The sequence below is a fragment of the Miscanthus floridulus genome, chromosome 19, assembly GCF_019320115.1.
Source record: "Miscanthus floridulus cultivar M001 chromosome 19, ASM1932011v1, whole genome shotgun sequence".
NCBI lineage: Eukaryota > Viridiplantae > Streptophyta > Magnoliopsida > Poales > Poaceae > Miscanthus > Miscanthus floridulus.
In genome coordinates, this window is record NC_089598.1 from 92423287 (window position 1) to 92444435 (window position 21149).

Here is a 21149-nt window from a genome sequence, read left to right on the forward strand (position 1 = left end):
CCTAATTGTCTGCATAGGGATGGTAGCACCATGTATCAATATGCGCCTTACTATTCAACGAAGAGAAATACTTCCTTGCATACAGTCAAGACCATAACCATACACACTCGACTGTGTGCCAAACATTTGAAGATGGGCTTGGTCGAAACAGCGTACGTGCATGGCCAAGCTTGGATCATGCATTTATGGTACGGTACTACACTGTACCAGTAACTAGCTAGCACAAGTTTACGACAACTCGTGCGATAGATTCATGATTCATTAGTAGCGGCTACTGCAGTTTCTTACTAGTATACAAATTATATACGGTACATCGCTAGTTTACGCGAGGGCTGGCTCAAAAAGAAAGTACATGGGATTACTACTCCTCACTATACATTGATACAAGTACAAGGCGCGCGCGCCGCTGCCGTGCCGGTTCAAGCTAGCGCGCTGCCGGCCATGCGCGCGCGCGCGTTGGGGCCGGGCCGATCGAGAGATCATCCAAAGCTCGGCACGACGCCGTAGCCGAAGTGGAACACGTACGACGACGGCACGGCGGCCTCGGCCTCAGCGTCGTCGGCGTCGGCGTCCCCGTCCTGGTCGGCACGCTTGGCAAACCTCCCCTTGATCCGCGGCCGCGTCTCGGCGTAGGCCTTCCGGGACGCGTACCGGATGGTCTTCTCGAACCGCCGGTTCTTCCTCTTCTCACGGTACCGCATCAGCCGCGCCTCCCGGCTCTCCCCCATCAGCGGCACCGGCCTCACCGCAGGCAAGTCTCCCCGCTCCGGCACCACCTCCACGTCCACCGACGACACCTGCATACGGAACCGATCGAGTTCACAGCGACACGTCAGGACGAGCACATGGAGTATCTAACACGTGTGCGTCCCGAAAGGTGGGAGCTTGGTTGGGGTCCTACGCTGTGGCTCTGGGGAGTCGCGGTGTATGGCATGTAGGCTTGAGGCTTGGGCCTTGTGAAGTCGAGCTCAAAGCTCCCTCCGCCGCCGCCGCCGCCGCCGCCGAAGGCCTCTGGCACCACGCCGACCTCCGACGAGGAGCCCTGCAAGATTCATCAGGACGGTGTCCACATGAGTTTCAATTCCAAGACGTGTTTATATGTGCGTCTAAAGGCAAGGCAAGAGAAGGCGAAGCTTACGCTATGCGCGAGATCGAGGGAGGTGGCCGTGTAGGAGCTGTAGGAGGAGTGCTTGACGCCGATGCCGCACGTGAAGTCCAGCTCGACGGCGGCAGCGCCGGCGCCGTTGGGGACGACGCTGTCGGCGTGCTGGAATCGCGGGATCTCGACGCTGAGGTAGGGATCCAGCTCAGAGAAGAGGTAGTCCAGCTTCATGTCCTTGGCCTCCACGTTGAGGTTCAGCGCGTGCGCGTGGTGCGAGTGCTGCTGATGCTGCTCGCCCGCCGCGTTGTTCTGCTCGTCAGCCTCGGACGCGGCCGCCGCCTCGCCGGTCCCGAACAGCATGGCCTCCACGGCCGTGGCGGCGGCCTCGGAGCTGATGGGCGCGATGGGGACCCGCTCGTGGCGCCGCGCCAGCGGGTTGGCGTCGTGGATGTCGGCGTCGCAGGTGGCGCAGAGCACGGCGGCGTCGGCCTTGCACGTGACGGCGGCGGGGGCCAGCTCGCAGACCTCGCACATCCACACGCGCTCGTGGGCCAGGCGCGCGTGCGCGGAGCGGGCGTCGCACGTCATGCAGAGGAACGACCCACCGACGCACGTGCGGCAGTGGACCGCCGCCGGGCCCCCCTCGCAGCTGCCGCACCGCCGGCCCCCCACTCCCCAGTACTTGTGCGGCTCCATCAAACGAGAGGTCAACAGCAAGCAGCTGGCGCCTCCTGGCTGGCGCGGCTGATCGAGAGGCTCGGCTGGCTGCGGCAATGGCAGCGGTGGTGTCGACGCGGTTCTTGTTGTGGTGGTGGTGGGGAGGGAAGGGAGCGCAGCGTGGAAGTGGCGGCAGGCAGCGCATGGTGGTGATGGGGCGCGCTACATGTAGTAATAGGTGGGGGACGGTGACGTGGCGGGGGCGGCACACGTGGGGGGCTGGGAACCAAGCGAAATCTGGTTAAAATATTATTTTCCTGGGGGATTTCGGCGTGGGGGCGTGGGGCCCTGCGGGTCATGTCATGGAGGTGGGCCCCGCGCACGAGGGGAAGATATCTGCGTCGCGTCAGGAGTGCTGGGCTTGGGCGGGCCGTGTTGGCCTTCCGCGGGGACAGAGGAAGAATTATCCATGTGGGGGCTAATCCCTGACGGTGATGCTGGATTAGATGCCGCGGATAAACGGAGGCCACACTCCACTCCAGCCTCACATTTCGTGTTAGCCCAAGCGGCGGTCAGGCCACTTTGCGTGAGTGAAGCTGCACTGTCTCTATCCTTTTGCAGGCTATGGTTTCAACTTTTTTTCTTATCAAGAGCAACAAACAGTTAAGATAATCCATCATAAGAGCACCTGATATTTTTTTTAATTGTAAGGCACGGCAAAAATGCAAATATATCACAAGATTTGGCTTTGCAAGAAACCAAGAAATAGTGATAGCATTTGATTTATTGAGTTTGTTGATGATAGTTCATGGATAAGACGGTTATAGCAAAATCTCTCTAAGTGAGACCCTTAGTAATAAGATTTTCTCTAACAACCAGTGTTATACTAAATGCTAAACGGTAAATAGTCGGTCACTTATCGTTTAGATATTTTTCAAGCTAAACGGCCATGTAAATGGATAAAACGGAGATTTAAATGGGATAAATGGTCGATTAAACGAAACATAATACTCTCACAAAAAAAATGAAGCATAATACCATGGTGTAGCATTTAAACGGTGTATAAACAGACTAAACGACTGTTTAGGCGAAAAGTGGTAACAAGTGCCCATATATAATTGGTGGACCTATACTAAGCTAACTATTTGATGAAGCCAATAAATATGATAGCCAACGATCGAACACAGCCATTAGTCTCCGTCAAACCATTGGATAAGGATCAAGCTAAGAAAATACAGTAGTGGCTTACCAATCACAACCATTAACTTAGTCAATCCTGTCATGTTCTTACCGGCGACAATTGTAGATGTAACCAACACTAACACCGGCCTCTTGTAATCTTGGAGGTTGCCCAAGAGTTTACAATGACATGGTGGTTCAACTCGTGCCAAGTTTTATCTTGTAAACACTTGTTATGTCTTGCTGCAATGCATATTGTGAGTCATGACAAAAGGTGTCTTTAAAAATGATGATGTAAATTTTATTGTAAGTTTTTTGGCGCCTAGCTGAAGCTTATTGATACATGGAATGTTATTTGTAAGGGACCTAGAATTTTCACAGAAATTAGTTCATTTTCATAGAAAAATGTAAAAAAACACATTATAAATTGGACCTCAAATATCATAATGGTGCCATGTAGTATGTGGCTTTATGTTACAATCTTGCAACGTGATAACTCATAATTATGGTTTCAATAATGGTTACTTTGAAACCACAAAACTATATCCATTGATTTAAAATTCCAAAAAAAATAGTTTAGCATCATTAGTTAGGGCTTATTTGGATTCATTAACACTAATAATTAGTAGCTTAAATTAGTAACAGTGGGACCAAACAAATATACTAATAAACCTTTTAAATACTCCCTCTATCCCTGAATAAATAGATTCCTCCCACAAAAAATTGTCTACAAATAAATCAATCTCTAGGAAATTCAATGGTCCACCAACTCTTTATTGTCCTCAGAATTCTCTCATATTTATTACCGCTCCCAAATTCCCTAATCTAGGTTTGAGTTTCTACAGTTGGATGGTGTAGTAAATGCTATAATTACCGATAAGTTTGTGCAACTACTCCAATTAATAAAAAGGTAGTATGGTTTTTTCTTTGTCATAGTAATCTGTACTAAACTTGTTAGAAATCTATTTATTCAGGGACAGACATAGAGAGTATTAGCTAGTGAGTCGCTAACTACTAATTTTATTAGCTGTTTTGGAGTTGCTAATATGTGTTAATAGTTCATATGCACCTTGAAGTAACTATCTAAGCACATATTAGCAGGTGGATCTAAAATGGCCCCGATTAAAAATTAGCTAGCTACTACTTAATAGCTGCTATTTTTAGTGCCAATGGATCAAACAGTTCCTTAGTCATGCATCATGTGCATCTTATTAAAATTGTAATACACTTTGGAAAAAAAAGTTACATTTTGTCCTAAACGTCATGCTATGTATATACCATAAGATATTGCACGACTCATTGTGGTGACAATATATCCTATCATAGGTTAAGCACTTAAGCTATATTAATTTAAAATTTAGCATAGATCGAATATACATACATAGGGGCTTCAGAGCTTAATAACTAAAGATATTTTGAAAGCAACCGTCGTCTAAGGTAGTATAAGGCCACAAGGTGCAACCTCTATAGTTCCTCAAAGCTGAAAAAGACAAAGATTAGCTTTACAGATCTCACACCGTCAACTGCACTGTTAGAAAAATAGCTACCGTGAGTATCAATAATCAGCCGGTGATTCGATACCGGTCAAAATCAGTCCAACTTTCTCTGCCACCTAAACAGATGTTGGGGCCGAGCTAAATGTCCAAACTACCCCCTGATGGTCCCAACTACTAATAATTATACAGATATATGTATGGTGTTGTAACTGTGGAGGGAAATTAAACTTATAGTATTGTAATTAGTTATTTTTGAAATTACAGTGTAGATAATTGAGTTGGCAAATCTCAAGATGATAAAATAATTATAGATTATTAATGTCCTAAAACAATAAGTTGAGAAATTCAACCTCGCAAAGAATCCGCTCAATTGAAAAAAAATAGCAAATTATGTTGCCTATTGATCCGATCGTTTATGTCGTGTTCTTGACTACATGTTGCGCTTGTCAATTCACGCGCTCTCTTGCTTCTTGAATGACTAAATAAATGGTCAATTCATGCGCTCTCGTAGGACATATGTCCATTAGTCGCCATCGCAAAACTACGGGATGATATAAAATCTTGCATCGGACGTTTCTTATGATTCAGTCATATATGTGGCTATATCCCAATGCAACCATATAAATTTCTCAAAAAGTAGTGGAGTAGCATATAATATAATATATTGAAATAGATAGAAAATCACTCCAATGGTAGTGATGGTACTATCCAAGTTTGTATACTAAAAACAAACTCGACAATACAAGACTTGTCATGAAGCATACTTCCTGTTGGAAAAATCTAAGTCGTCTATAGAAATGGTCTTTTTTTAACTGGATTGCTCTAAACTAAAAAGGCATTCTTCCATAAACCCTAAGACTGCCCCTTATTTCTCACAAAATTATATAATTAAAATATGTGTATGTATCTAACCTTCCAAATCACAACGTCAATTATACAATTGGAAAATTCTCAGCCTAAAAGTCATTAGTGCCGCAACTAACGAGTTCCTAGGAGAATCAATATCAATCAGCCTGTTCGGTTGGCTGGTTCGTGTCGTTGCTGGTTCATGAAGAAGTACTGCTGGCTGGTTTGTGTGAGAGAAAAATACTGTTCCGGCTGAAAATTTACGATCATTTACGATAAACCACAGCCAAACGAACAGACTGAATATATAGGAATATATAGTAGAATTTCGTTGAATATATAGGAATATATAGTAGAATTTCGTAGGAAATGGACAAAGCTTTCCTTTCAGGTTTGGAAATTGGGATTTTGGATTTGCTGTGACAGGTAAGGGACTGACTGACAGGACAGAGATGGGCAGTTTGGTAATTTAGCGTGAAGAACGGGCGACTCCGCCCCTCCCCAATACAGTGCCTGTAGCTCTTCTGGCATCGATTCAGGTGAAGACACGTTATTCTTGTTTAGGAACCGCTTCTCGCAAAAGCAAAATGTCTATATAGCAATATAATTAATATAGATAAAAACCACGCTTGTTTCTGTATTGAGTGTGTCTAAACCGAGAGTGAGGTTTTGCTTTCGGTCTCACTTGACCGCACTTGCCATATCCCTAATTGTCTGCATAGGGATGGTAGCACCATGTATCAATATGCGCCTTACTATTCAACGAAGAGAAATACTTCCTTGCATACAGTCAAGACCATAACCATACACACTCGACTGTGTGCCAAACATTTGAAGATGGGCTTGGTCGAAACAGCGTACGTGCATGGCCAAGCTTGGATCATGCATTTATGGTACGGTACTACACTGTACCAGTAACTAGCTAGCACAAGTTTACGACAACTCGTGCGATAGATTCATGATTCATTAGTAGCGGCTACTGCAGTTTCTTACTAGTATACAAATTATATACGGTACATCGCTAGTTTACGCGAGGGCTGGCTCAAAAAGAAAGTACATGGGATTACTACTCCTCACTATACATTGATACAAGTACAAGGCGCGCGCGCCGCTGCCGTGCCGGTTCAAGCTAGCGCGCTGCCGGCCATGCGCGCGCGCGCGTTGGGGCCGGGCCGATCGAGAGATCATCCAAAGCTCGGCACGACGCCGTAGCCGAAGTGGAACACGTACGACGACGGCACGGCGGCCTCGGCCTCAGCGTCGTCGGCGTCGGCGTCCCCGTCCTGGTCGGCACGCTTGGCAAACCTCCCCTTGATCCGCGGCCGCGTCTCGGCGTAGGCCTTCCGGGACGCGTACCGGATGGTCTTCTCGAACCGCCGGTTCTTCCTCTTCTCACGGTACCGCATCAGCCGCGCCTCCCGGCTCTCCCCCATCAGCGGCACCGGCCTCACCGCAGGCAAGTCTCCCCGCTCCGGCACCACCTCCACGTCCACCGACGACACCTGCATACGGAACCGATCGAGTTCACAGCGACACGTCAGGACGAGCACATGGAGTATCTAACACGTGTGCGTCCCGAAAGGTGGGAGCTTGGTTGGGGTCCTACGCTGTGGCTCTGGGGAGTCGCGGTGTATGGCATGTAGGCTTGAGGCTTGGGCCTTGTGAAGTCGAGCTCAAAGCTCCCTCCGCCGCCGCCGCCGCCGCCGCCGAAGGCCTCTGGCACCACGCCGACCTCCGACGAGGAGCCCTGCAAGATTCATCAGGACGGTGTCCACATGAGTTTCAATTCCAAGACGTGTTTATATGTGCGTCTAAAGGCAAGGCAAGAGAAGGCGAAGCTTACGCTATGCGCGAGATCGAGGGAGGTGGCCGTGTAGGAGCTGTAGGAGGAGTGCTTGACGCCGATGCCGCACGTGAAGTCCAGCTCGACGGCGGCAGCGCCGGCGCCGTTGGGGACGACGCTGTCGGCGTGCTGGAATCGCGGGATCTCGACGCTGAGGTAGGGATCCAGCTCAGAGAAGAGGTAGTCCAGCTTCATGTCCTTGGCCTCCACGTTGAGGTTCAGCGCGTGCGCGTGGTGCGAGTGCTGCTGATGCTGCTCGCCCGCCGCGTTGTTCTGCTCGTCAGCCTCGGACGCGGCCGCCGCCTCGCCGGTCCCGAACAGCATGGCCTCCACGGCCGTGGCGGCGGCCTCGGAGCTGATGGGCGCGATGGGGACCCGCTCGTGGCGCCGCGCCAGCGGGTTGGCGTCGTGGATGTCGGCGTCGCAGGTGGCGCAGAGCACGGCGGCGTCGGCCTTGCACGTGACGGCGGCGGGGGCCAGCTCGCAGACCTCGCACATCCACACGCGCTCGTGGGCCAGGCGCGCGTGCGCGGAGCGGGCGTCGCACGTCATGCAGAGGAACGACCCACCGACGCACGTGCGGCAGTGGACCGCCGCCGGGCCCCCCTCGCAGCTGCCGCACCGCCGGCCCCCCACTCCCCAGTACTTGTGCGGCTCCATCAAACGAGAGGTCAACAGCAAGCAGCTGGCGCCTCCTGGCTGGCGCGGCTGATCGAGAGGCTCGGCTGGCTGCGGCAATGGCAGCGGTGGTGTCGACGCGGTTCTTGTTGTGGTGGTGGTGGGGAGGGAAGGGAGCGCAGCGTGGAAGTGGCGGCAGGCAGCGCATGGTGGTGATGGGGCGCGCTACATGTAGTAATAGGTGGGGGACGGTGACGTGGCGGGGGCGGCACACGTGGGGGGCTGGGAACCAAGCGAAATCTGGTTAAAATATTATTTTCCTGGGGGATTTCGGCGTGGGGGCGTGGGGCCCTGCGGGTCATGTCATGGAGGTGGGCCCCGCGCACGAGGGGAAGATATCTGCGTCGCGTCAGGAGTGCTGGGCTTGGGCGGGCCGTGTTGGCCTTCCGCGGGGACAGAGGAAGAATTATCCATGTGGGGGCTAATCCCTGACGGTGATGCTGGATTAGATGCCGCGGATAAACGGAGGCCACACTCCACTCCAGCCTCACATTTCGTGTTAGCCCAAGCGGCGGTCAGGCCACTTTGCGTGAGTGAAGCTGCACTGTCTCTATCCTTTTGCAGGCTATGGTTTCAACTTTTTTTCTTATCAAGAGCAACAAACAGTTAAGATAATCCATCATAAGAGCACCTGATATTTTTTTTAATTGTAAGGCACGGCAAAAATGCAAATATATCACAAGATTTGGCTTTGCAAGAAACCAAGAAATAGTGATAGCATTTGATTTATTGAGTTTGTTGATGATAGTTCATGGATAAGACGGTTATAGCAAAATCTCTCTAAGTGAGACCCTTAGTAATAAGATTTTCTCTAACAACCAGTGTTATACTAAATGCTAAACGGTAAATAGTCGGTCACTTATCGTTTAGATATTTTTCAAGCTAAACGGCCATGTAAATGGATAAAACGGAGATTTAAATGGGATAAATGGTCGATTAAACGAAACATAATACTCTCACAAAAAAAATGAAGCATAATACCATGGTGTAGCATTTAAACGGTGTATAAACAGACTAAACGACTGTTTAGGCGAAAAGTGGTAACAAGTGCCCATATATAATTGGTGGACCTATACTAAGCTAACTATTTGATGAAGCCAATAAATATGATAGCCAACGATCGAACACAGCCATTAGTCTCCGTCAAACCATTGGATAAGGATCAAGCTAAGAAAATACAGTAGTGGCTTACCAATCACAACCATTAACTTAGTCAATCCTGTCATGTTCTTACCGGCGACAATTGTAGATGTAACCAACACTAACACCGGCCTCTTGTAATCTTGGAGGTTGCCCAAGAGTTTACAATGACATGGTGGTTCAACTCGTGCCAAGTTTTATCTTGTAAACACTTGTTATGTCTTGCTGCAATGCATATTGTGAGTCATGACAAAAGGTGTCTTTAAAAATGATGATGTAAATTTTATTGTAAGTTTTTTGGCGCCTAGCTGAAGCTTATTGATACATGGAATGTTATTTGTAAGGGACCTAGAATTTTCACAGAAATTAGTTCATTTTCATAGAAAAATGTAAAAAAACACATTATAAATTGGACCTCAAATATCATAATGGTGCCATGTAGTATGTGGCTTTATGTTACAATCTTGCAACGTGATAACTCATAATTATGGTTTCAATAATGGTTACTTTGAAACCACAAAACTATATCCATTGATTTAAAATTCCAAAAAAAATAGTTTAGCATCATTAGTTAGGGCTTATTTGGATTCATTAACACTAATAATTAGTAGCTTAAATTAGTAACAGTGGGACCAAACAAATATACTAATAAACCTTTTAAATACTCCCTCTATCCCTGAATAAATAGATTCCTCCCACAAAAAATTGTCTACAAATAAATCAATCTCTAGGAAATTCAATGGTCCACCAACTCTTTATTGTCCTCAGAATTCTCTCATATTTATTACCGCTCCCAAATTCCCTAATCTAGGTTTGAGTTTCTACAGTTGGATGGTGTAGTAAATGCTATAATTACCGATAAGTTTGTGCAACTACTCCAATTAATAAAAAGGTAGTATGGTTTTTTCTTTGTCATAGTAATCTGTACTAAACTTGTTAGAAATCTATTTATTCAGGGACAGACATAGAGAGTATTAGCTAGTGAGTCGCTAACTACTAATTTTATTAGCTGTTTTGGAGTTGCTAATATGTGTTAATAGTTCATATGCACCTTGAAGTAACTATCTAAGCACATATTAGCAGGTGGATCTAAAATGGCCCCGATTAAAAATTAGCTAGCTACTACTTAATAGCTGCTATTTTTAGTGCCAATGGATCAAACAGTTCCTTAGTCATGCATCATGTGCATCTTATTAAAATTGTAATACACTTTGGAAAAAAAAGTTACATTTTGTCCTAAACGTCATGCTATGTATATACCATAAGATATTGCACGACTCATTGTGGTGACAATATATCCTATCATAGGTTAAGCACTTAAGCTATATTAATTTAAAATTTAGCATAGATCGAATATACATACATAGGGGCTTCAGAGCTTAATAACTAAAGATATTTTGAAAGCAACCGTCGTCTAAGGTAGTATAAGGCCACAAGGTGCAACCTCTATAGTTCCTCAAAGCTGAAAAAGACAAAGATTAGCTTTACAGATCTCACACCGTCAACTGCACTGTTAGAAAAATAGCTACCGTGAGTATCAATAATCAGCCGGTGATTCGATACCGGTCAAAATCAGTCCAACTTTCTCTGCCACCTAAACAGATGTTGGGGCCGAGCTAAATGTCCAAACTACCCCCTGATGGTCCCAACTACTAATAATTATACAGATATATGTATGGTGTTGTAACTGTGGAGGGAAATTAAACTTATAGTATTGTAATTAGTTATTTTTGAAATTACAGTGTAGATAATTGAGTTGGCAAATCTCAAGATGATAAAATAATTATAGATTATTAATGTCCTAAAACAATAAGTTGAGAAATTCAACCTCGCAAAGAATCCGCTCAATTGAAAAAAAATAGCAAATTATGTTGCCTATTGATCCGATCGTTTATGTCGTGTTCTTGACTACATGTTGCGCTTGTCAATTCACGCGCTCTCTTGCTTCTTGAATGACTAAATAAATGGTCAATTCATGCGCTCTCGTAGGACATATGTCCATTAGTCGCCATCGCAAAACTACGGGATGATATAAAATCTTGCATCGGACGTTTCTTATGATTCAGTCATATATGTGGCTATATCCCAATGCAACCATATAAATTTCTCAAAAAGTAGTGGAGTAGCATATAATATAATATATTGAAATAGATAGAAAATCACTCCAATGGTAGTGATGGTACTATCCAAGTTTGTATACTAAAAACAAACTCGACAATACAAGACTTGTCATGAAGCATACTTCCTGTTGGAAAAATCTAAGTCGTCTATAGAAATGGTCTTTTTTTAACTGGATTGCTCTAAACTAAAAAGGCATTCTTCCATAAACCCTAAGACTGCCCCTTATTTCTCACAAAATTATATAATTAAAATATGTGTATGTATCTAACCTTCCAAATCACAACGTCAATTATACAATTGGAAAATTCTCAGCCTAAAAGTCATTAGTGCCGCAACTAACGAGTTCCTAGGAGAATCAATATCAATCAGCCTGTTCGGTTGGCTGGTTCGTGTCGTTGCTGGTTCATGAAGAAGTACTGCTGGCTGGTTTGTGTGAGAGAAAAATACTGTTCCGGCTGAAAATTTACGATCATTTACGATAAACCACAGCCAAACGAACAGACTGAATATATAGGAATATATAGTAGAATTTCGTTGAATATATAGGAATATATAGTAGAATTTCGTAGGAAATGGACAAAGCTTTCCTTTCAGGTTTGGAAATTGGGATTTTGGATTTGCTGTGACAGGTAAGGGACTGACTGACAGGACAGAGATGGGCAGTTTGGTAATTTAGCGTGAAGAACGGGCGACTCCGCCGCGTTGAGTCGCAGTCCGGCCCCGGGGAATCTTGGCCCACCGCACCCACCATGCGTCGGCTCGCGACACCCCCCACCCCCAAGGGGGCAGAAGCGTCATTTGGCGCGGGTGCCGGGTGACGAACCGGATGCCGTCATATCGTAAAGCTGGTGATCCCGTGCGGTGGCGCGGCTCCCCATGTGACCGTGTTGCCAACGCCACAGGACGTTGTTGTCCTTTCGCAGTGGTTGGTGCGTCCTCATTTCCTGGCTTGTGGCTTGTACTACTTCTGCATCGACTCTGTTGCATTTTGCAATTCGTTCCCATAAGAGAGGTTAGATGGCTCTCGGCACAAATTCCATCTGGAACTCCATGAATGGTGATGGAGGGGAGCAAAAATTATCTTTTTGCACATTTCTTAGTACTAATTGTGTAACCATTTCGTGTAAAGATATGCATGAAAAGAAATTTTACTTTACAGGAACAGATCTGTGTGAATGAACAAAAAAAAAAAGCAGTGCCACAAGGTGGTCTACTCGTCTCCTGTGCGTAGAGGGGGCAACACCAACTCGACGCGAAGGCGATCGGTTCCGCGGGGCAACGTCTCGGGCGGGCCCACCTCCCCGTGCTGTTAAGCTTTCTTCACGTGATCGCCGCATTTACGACGGACTTGGAAGATTTTCCGACGCTTCGCCATTGATGCGAAAACGCAATGGATTTTCCGACGCTTCGCGATCCGAATTTTCCAGAAGATTTGCTTGCGACTACGGCAATCCAAGAGCCTCCCCTCCCCTTCCCTTCCCTTCCCTTCCCTTCATTGCACGGAAAGTAGTTGCAAAATTTCCTCCGTCAGTTCCATGCTTTCCACCGGTCTGCTTCTAAGCAGCATGATTAGGCGAAAACGAAAACCATTCAAAGTTTCATGATGATGATCAGGTGCCAGTAGTTTCAGGAATCCACAAAGTTTTGTAGCCACGGTTTTCTGTCAAATCCAGCCAGCCAGCGTCAACTCTTTCCTAAGCTCTGCCAATGCTCCGGCCGGCAAAGCATCGCCGGCTCTCCCGGGGCTGGACGTCGCCTTCAGTCGTGTGTCCTGAACGCGCGTGCCGTGATTAGCATCTCTCTCTGATTTACTACTACACCACGCGTCCACGCCAGCTCCTCCACAGCGCGTGGAAACGATCAGAGTTCAGAACTTTCGGTCTTGTTCGTTTACTCCTTATTCTATCGAAGGTTTAGACACATACAAGTATTAAATATAGACTAAAAAAACTAATTACATGTTTTGTGATTAATTTGGGAGACGAATCTTTTAAACCTAATTAATCCATGATTTGATAATGTAATGCTACAGTACACATATGCTAATGATAAATTAATTAGACTTAATAAATTCGTCTCACGGATTACTGATGAATTCTATAATTTATTTTTTATTAGTATTTGAACACCTCAATATAATATTCTCATGTAATACCTAAAATGACAACCTAAAACTTTATCCTCTGAATTTAAGCCCTTTGCTCGAGGATTACTACATGCAGCAGCAGTCAGAGTTCAGATAGAGTTCTGAAGACAAGGATTAACCGTACAGCAGTGAGCAGTGTTTGCTACGCACAGCAGTGAGCAGTGTACCACCCACAGTGACAGCTACAGGAGGATCAGGATCGGAGCGAGTTGCGTGCACTCCTGTGCCACCGAGAGACCGCCGGGATTTCTCTTCCACTCGTCCCACGATCACGACGGCCCCACGTCGCCGTCGGGGCTGCTTTTGTCCGGGTGAGTGAGTGTGCGCAGCACTCACCCGATTCGGCTCGGTGTCCAGCGCACCCATTCCCGCAAAGCTGGCGAAAGGCGGGAGACGATCGGATCGGACGACGGCGACGACGATGCGCGCGCCGGCCGGCCCCGGCGAAGCCTTGAGATGCGACCGGCCGGCCGGACAGTGGCCACTGGACGGGCTGCAGCGGCGAAAGGCGTGGCCGCGTCGCGGTGATGGGCCACCGTCGTCGTCGTCTGATCCGCCGATGATGACGGGTCGGCAAAGGAGGGCGCGCTCGCGCGAATGGTTGGCCAGCGAGTTGCCGATGGCCGGCCGGCCTTTGCGAAAGAAAGAGGTTTGGGGTGGGGGGCGGTCGGCAGTCGGCACTCTCGGCAGAGGGTACAGTACCGTAGTAAGAACATGGTACAATGTTCTAACGCCCCAGGACCACTCTACCAACGGGTGGACTTCACCTACGTAGCAACCTGTTTAGGCTTTTCATCCTCGCTTCGCGTAAAACGATTAATCGAATGCTACGCGTCCTTTGATCTGGCTATTTAAGTTGGTTTGACTCAACCTCAGCTTCCGAGGTGGTACTACTCCGGTGCTACAGTGTTCCACGTGCTACAGTTGTGATGCAGTATCAGCCATTTGGCCCAGCCCACGACCGGCCCAGCTAGCGGGGTCTCACATACACCCACCCTTAAGGACTCGACGTCCTCGTCGAGGACCGAACCAACCTACTTAAACGTATCTACGATCGACTATCTTGGCCCACGTCCATATTCCCAGCTCCTCGGCCCAAGTGCCAAATGCGACCTGTCCGGGCTCCCGAGCCATATGTCCGTGAAAACCGCTCGACTCTTTTGGCCCACGTCTATATTCCCAGCTCCTCGCCCAAGTGCCATGCTCCATGCGCAGCCTGTCCGAGCTCCCGAGCCATATATCCGTGAAACCGAAAGAGTTGGCTCTGAATACCATTTGTAACGCCCCAGGACACGGCACAGGCCCACTCTACCGAGGGGTGGACCCCACCTACGTAGCAACCTGTTTACGTTTTTCGTCCTCGCTTCGCGTAAAACGGTTAACCGAAGGTTACTCCGCGTCCTTTGGCCTGGCTATTTAGGTTGGTTTGACTCAACCTCAGCTTCCGTGGTACTACTCCGGTGCTACAGTGTTCCGCGTGCTACAGTTATGATGCAGTATCAGCCATTTGGCCCAGCCCACGACCGGCCCAGCTAGCGGGGTCTCACAAATGTCCTCCGTCTAGTGTCCTTCACCAAACAGATTTCAGTCTCTGATCTTGACAATGCGGTATCACATGGCGCAGACTGGTTGTGGGACAAGAAAACGTGCTCAAAAGTCTAGAGATGCACCGGCTGCTCACCCATGCCACATGCCACAAACTTAAAAGTGTCAACTTCTGTGAAATTTCACGTGTCTATATGATGCCACCGTCTGGATATCCTGCAAAATCCTAGATTCGATCGAGACCAGGTCTAGCAAAATTTCAACAAGGCCGATTAGCCGAGCCGAACCGATTTTAACCGAAAGTCAGTTAACCGAAGTTGAAGATTTTGGCACGATTCAGTGATCGGTGATTCGTTTTTGAGCTGATGTTAGCCGAATTTCTTTATGACTATATTATATTAAACACTAAAAGTATGTCCATTTGCATATTTTGATGTATGTCCACGGACTTTAATTTGTTACAAGTGATTTTTTTTTGTTTTTCCTTTTGTTTTATTGCATGATGCATTTTTTGTTGTGTGGTTTTGAATGCAATTCTATCGTTGCATTATCTCCTTTAGAAGTACAATATGCATTGTGGTTAACCAATTCATCAACCAAGACCAATTTTGGTCGGTTCTTAGTTTTTTGGCAACAAATTCAGTTAACACTTCATTAAAATTGAAATTGTTGATAACCGATTTCACCCAATTATCTTTTTTTAGCAGAATTTCACCCAATTATCTGAATGCCTAGACCTAATAATCAAGAGAGAGAAAAGTAGTTGGGCTTTTGGGCTTTCACATCTTCTTTTATTTTTGTCTTTAACTCAATCTAATATGATTTCCTCTCTCTCATTCTTTTGTTGGTAGAACCTTCTTTTGCAAGTGTATCTTATCTCTTTCTTTATGTCCTTGTTATATTTCTTATTCTTTTTATTCAAAGAAGATCATCACCTTTCTTTTATAAAGACACTCAAACAGAGTGACACATCTAATACATCTTAAGGAAACAAAGGCTGGTACAAAAGATGAACAATAAGACAGAAAACGAATTCTAAAAAAATAAGAGTACATCAAACGAAGATCATCCACCTGTCTGTTCTTATCCTTTCCTGGTCTTGTGTTTGTCTTTCTATGTTTCCTATGGCCATGGATTGTTTTAATTTGTGCATGTGTTTCAAATGATTTGCATTTCCTACTGCTATGCGTGGTTCGTGTGCTTGCATGTTGTGGATGTTTTGGCTATAATTAGTGTTTTCTAATACTACTAGTGGTGGAATTGTGTGCGACTAGGGTGTTTCTAATACTGTGTTGTCATGCCCATTTGTGTTAGCCTATACTGCTTTAAGTGTGTGTAATTTTATTGTGCCATTTTTTCCCTTTGTTCCATGGCTAATCCTAAATGCTTTGATTATTTACCGTTTCATACTTCCATTCTTTTCTATATCACTTTGTTTCCTTTGTTCCGTGGCTAGTCCTAAAGGCTTTGATTAGTATTTGATGTTGTTTTTAACACACTTGTGTTTGCGGCGGTTTTCAGGATCGAGTTGTTGAGGCTATTGTTACAACTGATTTTGCCCTCCTTTGTTTATGCATGTCATGATTATAACAAGTTACACATTGATCCGGATGAATATGGTCTATTTGCTATAACTTATAAGTTGATTATGGTCAAAATAAGCTAAAACTAGAATCTAAACGACATGCTTTTATATAGCTTTTTCTAGCCACACTTCTCCTCATAACCCTCATTTGTACAAAAACACTGAGTTTATCATGATCACACTTTTACCGGTTTATCTTGACCACACTTTTGCTCTATTTGTGCTGTTTCTAAGAGAATTGCTAGTTGTACCAAATTGGACACATAGCCATATAATCTACATGCACTACCATGTAAACTACTTCCTTCGTCATAAAATAATCCTATACAACATATTATAGTGTAAAGCAAATGACACATGTAACCCTTGTAACACCGCGGGTGTTAGTCACGAGTTAAGCAGCGAAATTGGACTTAAGTAGGATATGTCAAGCAATGATTATGATCTCTAGTTCATAATCTAGAAGTAATGATGAAGGTATTGAGGTCAAACCTGAGCCCCAACTTGGACTCGGACAATACACTTTGATTACATGTTGACCCTTTTTCAGAGGTATGCTTGAGTAATGTGGAAGGTGCCCCTTTTCATGTGCCTCACATCTATTTCCATCTACATTGACTATTAGAAAAGTTTCATGAAGTTTGAAGTCAAGAAGTCATATGAAATGATAAGTTATAGTCTTTCTTAAATCGCTTCATCAATTGAATGGGAACATGGGATGCCGACCAAACCTTGCTACCTTACCAAAATGACTCTAATTGAATTCTACAACAAAAGTCATGAAGGGTTCATGTTGAGCAAATGTCAAGAAAATACTTCTAAGTATGGGAATAACTAAAATTGGCCTTTTCATGATATGGGTTTGACCTGTGTTGACCAACTGTCTGGAGTGCTTGCATGGAGTTAGACCTTAAATAAAATTTGAAGTTTGAGTGGATTACAACAAACTTTATTTTTGGACCAAGACCTATTTCAACTCCTAAGTGGCTCAAATAGTGGTCTCAAATTTGAATACAGTGCTGTTTTGGCCCCTCTGAAATATTTCTAAGTCCTTGATTAATAACTGGAAGTTGACATGTTGTGACATTTTTGTCTTCCAAATTCATATGGTAACTCAACTGGATTTCTTAATATGAGTTGGAGTACACTGTGTGGAGGAAACAACTAAACAAGTCTCATCACTTTTGGAGCTCGTTTGGATGTTCAAATTGAATTTCAAAAAAAGAACCTCGCACTGTTTTGTCCCTGATTGGACTGAATGTCTGAACCCTGAATTTCAGTTTTGGGTACTCCACTCTGGAGCTTTGTATCTTCCGAACTATGCAGAACCAGTCTAAGATCCTTTAAGAAAAGTTGTTAATCTCACGAAGCTCTACAACTTTGGTTACTACAGCTTGTGTCAAAACTAAACGAATTAGAAGTTAAGGAAGGTTGAAGATGTGAGTTTCAGTTGGTTTCAAGGCAATTTTGAACTGGCTAAAACAGGCCGTGGCCGACTAACCTCAGAAATCAGGCGCCGCGTGGCCTACCGTGCGTAAGCCGCTTGCCAGCTCGCCACGCATGCTCGCCAACTCGACCCTGCTCGCCTATTTGGAGGACCCGACGCTGCCTCGCTTTCCCTGCTCTCTCCCTCATTGCTCTCGTGCACAGCATGCACAGCAGTAGCCATGGCCGATGAGCTGAGGTCCTACCACCCGCGTTCCTCACTGCTCCATTCCTCTTTAGCCCTAACCGCTAACCCTAGAGCCCTCACCGTCACATGACGCATCTCTAGTGCCTCTTCTCCGGCCCCAACCATCACCTGAGGCCGCTGCCACCATGGCCGCCCCGTCGCGACCTCAGGTGCGCATGCGGCCATGCCACTTGCGCCGTCTCCGGTGGAGCCGAGGCCACACACGGGTGCATGTCGGTCCCCTATTGCTCCACCGCCACTCCCCGACCGCCGGCCTGGCCTCCTTCGGCCTTGCCTCCTTTGTTCCATTCGCGTGAAGGATGTCATGCTCAAATTCGAAGAAAGGGAAGGGGTTTTCTACAGAGTCGTGACTCATATGAATAGTGGCTAGAAGGACTGTTTCACTAGAATTTATTTTCGTGGAATCCGGGGTCCTCGGTGCAAGTTCGTTTTTATTTTATCATTGAAATTTTTGAAAATCATAATAAATCATAGAAAAATCGTAAAATAGAAAATGAAGACTTTTTGAAATCCTTGAGAGTAGATCTATACAGTAAAGTCATAATATGATATGTGTTAGTAGAAAGTTTCTGCTATTTTTATTTACTCTTGTAAAGAGCTTTTAAAAATGCTTTTAAGTTGGACAAATGCATATCTTGAGTTATAGAAGTCCAAAAATGGTAATTCTAGCCGTGTTAATCTTGTGATGACATGATATAGCTAATAAAAATATTAAACATGCTAGTTGTGTACTGTTTTTATAATGTTTTGATTTAGTCTTATTAAATAGGCAATTTTAGCTTATTTTGTTTGTTACTCTCATATTTAAAGTTGTGATGCTCCAATTGCTGTGGAATTTTTATGGTAGTCTACTGATGCTATGTGTGTACTGTGGTAAAAATTTCATGGTCATTGGATGCAGTATGATTGAGTTATTGATTTAATTTGTTTATGGCTTGATAAATAGTTTTAAATAAGTTATAATTTTTATGTAGGTGCAAAAATGTGAAATGTGGTTCCTTTTCCCTTGCATGGTGATATAGTGACTTGAGAAACCCTAATATGGCTATATGTTTATAGAAAATAATGATCTTTAGATTTATCTTGTTCTCATATGTTTATTAATAATTAAGATTTGTCTTTTTCATAGCAATTAAATTATAAAACCTGAGCATATGAAATTTGTGCAGTAGCCATGTTTTGATTACATCTACCACTCATAAAAGTCTCAGCTCCAAACTAATTGTTCTCATATAGTACTAAAAATAATACATATTTTGCATTATTAAAGTAGAGGATGATTGTTGGGAGCATATACATGTATTTATTGTCATGTGATGCTTCTAGTAGCTATTCTTACATACTATGATTGTTTGAATATGATTCCAAGATGTTTAGGGTAGCATATATGTCAAGAATATGTTAGTTTGTAGCAACTAAGTGATAAATGAATGCAGTATGCCTTTGTTGTTTGGGCTGCATGTACAGTTTTGGTTAAGCAATTAATTTTATAGTGATAATGATGTTTTATGTGAATGTATTGAATACCAAAGTTGTAGATAAATTCCTTATATTACTTCTCCTAAAATTTCATGATTTTAGGCCTGTTCGTTTAGGAGTTATGGATTTTACAAAGTTGCTATCAGCTTTTGCATGTGCTCTGAACATATCTGAATGATTGTATTTTTTTGACTTATTTAAACATAGAATCATGTATTAGTGATAATAGTAGACTTGTAGTGCTTTTCCTAAGCTTTCTAAAATATCTAAGACCACCACTTTTGGTAGTCTAGAACTCTAAGACTACCTTGGCGTAGGTATGTCTGGGTTTGTGTTAGGAATAAATTCCTAGCTGGTTAAAATCGATTCGAATTGCTATCTCTCCTGGATAGTGAGAAACTCAACTTATCCTAGCATCATAGTAATTGAACTATGGAATTTGATGGTTATGTTGAACATATAAATGTTACACCGGTTATGGTTACTATTGCATGTTATTAAATGATATTCCACGTGTTTAGCACATGTTAGTTGCTAATCTAGAGATAATTAGCTATAATTAACTAGTTACCAAATTATAAAATATATACCTCAACTAGTGGCTTTTATGCAAAATGTTGTCAAGTGAGCTCCACTTTATATAGCCTTGCATGATCTTTGGTGCACTTTATTTCTGATTTATGATGGGTAAGTCTAGCTGAGTACATTCGAGTACTTATGGTTTATCCCACCATGTCGCAGGTGAAGTTTTCGGTCTGCTGAAGATGGTGGCTAACCGCTGGTGGGCTCGGTGACTCTATATTTATTTCTCATCTATATGCTTTTGTTGGAGGATGTCACTTATGCTAGGAATATATTTAGAACATATATTAATGTAATCATTTGAAAGCTATGTTGTTTTCCCTTAACCGGTTTTGAAACTCAAACTTGTACTATTATTTGTGAACCTATTGGTAATATTATTTCCGCTGCAACTCTGCGTATGTGATGTGTATTTACCTAATCATATGATCTTGGTTGTGATATTGATTTACTGAGGTCCTTCGTGACACTCAGGGGACTACCAGGTTTATATAAGTGAAAGTATGTGCGCGTCAACATGTTAGACGGGGACAGCCGTACTTGATCTTATATAAATTGGGCGGTTCTATCACAGTTAGCATCAGAGCAAGATTAAGCATAATACTATCATGTATATAGTTTTAAAAACAAAGTTTTGGTTTCAAAAAGCCTATTTTGACCAAACCTTTAGCTACATAAAAATTTGTCAAAACTAATTTGTAAAACTATGCTAGCGACAACCTCCAGTTAAGCCCAATTAAAGATCTTTAGGTGGCAATAAGTAAACTTACACTAACTATGAGGGGTTTACTTTCTTGCAATTTTTATTTCGTCGTCCATACGGTGTGTGGCAGAACCGCTCGAAATAGCATACTTACGGAGGCGCTCGTCTACCATCAGACACTAAGCACCCCGAAAGCAGGCTACAGCGAGTGATATCCATCGGACACACCCCGAGGGAGAACCCGAAAGATCCACATTTTTCCAAGGATCCAATAATGAGAACGAGTTACAATACCAGTTCATTTCATACATTCAAGTTTCTTAAAAATTACATTATTACAATACCAAATACCAG

General features: G+C 44.3%; 2 protein-coding genes across 2 annotated transcripts; both read right to left on the minus strand.

Moving 5' to 3' along the window:
• Nucleotides 1-227: 227 nt before the first annotated feature.
• Nucleotides 228-1966, minus strand: LOC136527779 (zinc finger protein CONSTANS-LIKE 3-like). The gene is made up of 3 exons (XM_066520618.1): nucleotides 1139-1966; nucleotides 902-1042; nucleotides 228-797 (listed from the first exon to the last, which is right to left on the minus strand). Exons 1-3 carry the CDS (start codon nucleotides 1796-1798, stop codon nucleotides 480-482), a joined length of 1119 nt encoding a protein of 372 aa, XP_066376715.1. The 5' UTR covers nucleotides 1799-1966; the 3' UTR covers nucleotides 228-479.
• A 4246-nt stretch (nucleotides 1967-6212) lies between these two features.
• LOC136527778 (zinc finger protein CONSTANS-LIKE 3-like) lies at nucleotides 6213-7948 on the minus strand. Its single transcript, XM_066520617.1, has 3 exons — nucleotides 7124-7948; nucleotides 6887-7027; nucleotides 6213-6782 (listed from the first exon to the last, which is right to left on the minus strand). The coding sequence occupies exons 1-3, from the start codon at nucleotides 7781-7783 to the stop codon at nucleotides 6465-6467; spliced, it is 1119 nt and encodes a 372-aa protein (XP_066376714.1). The 5' UTR covers nucleotides 7784-7948; the 3' UTR covers nucleotides 6213-6464.
• Nucleotides 7949-21149: the final 13201 nt, after the last annotated feature.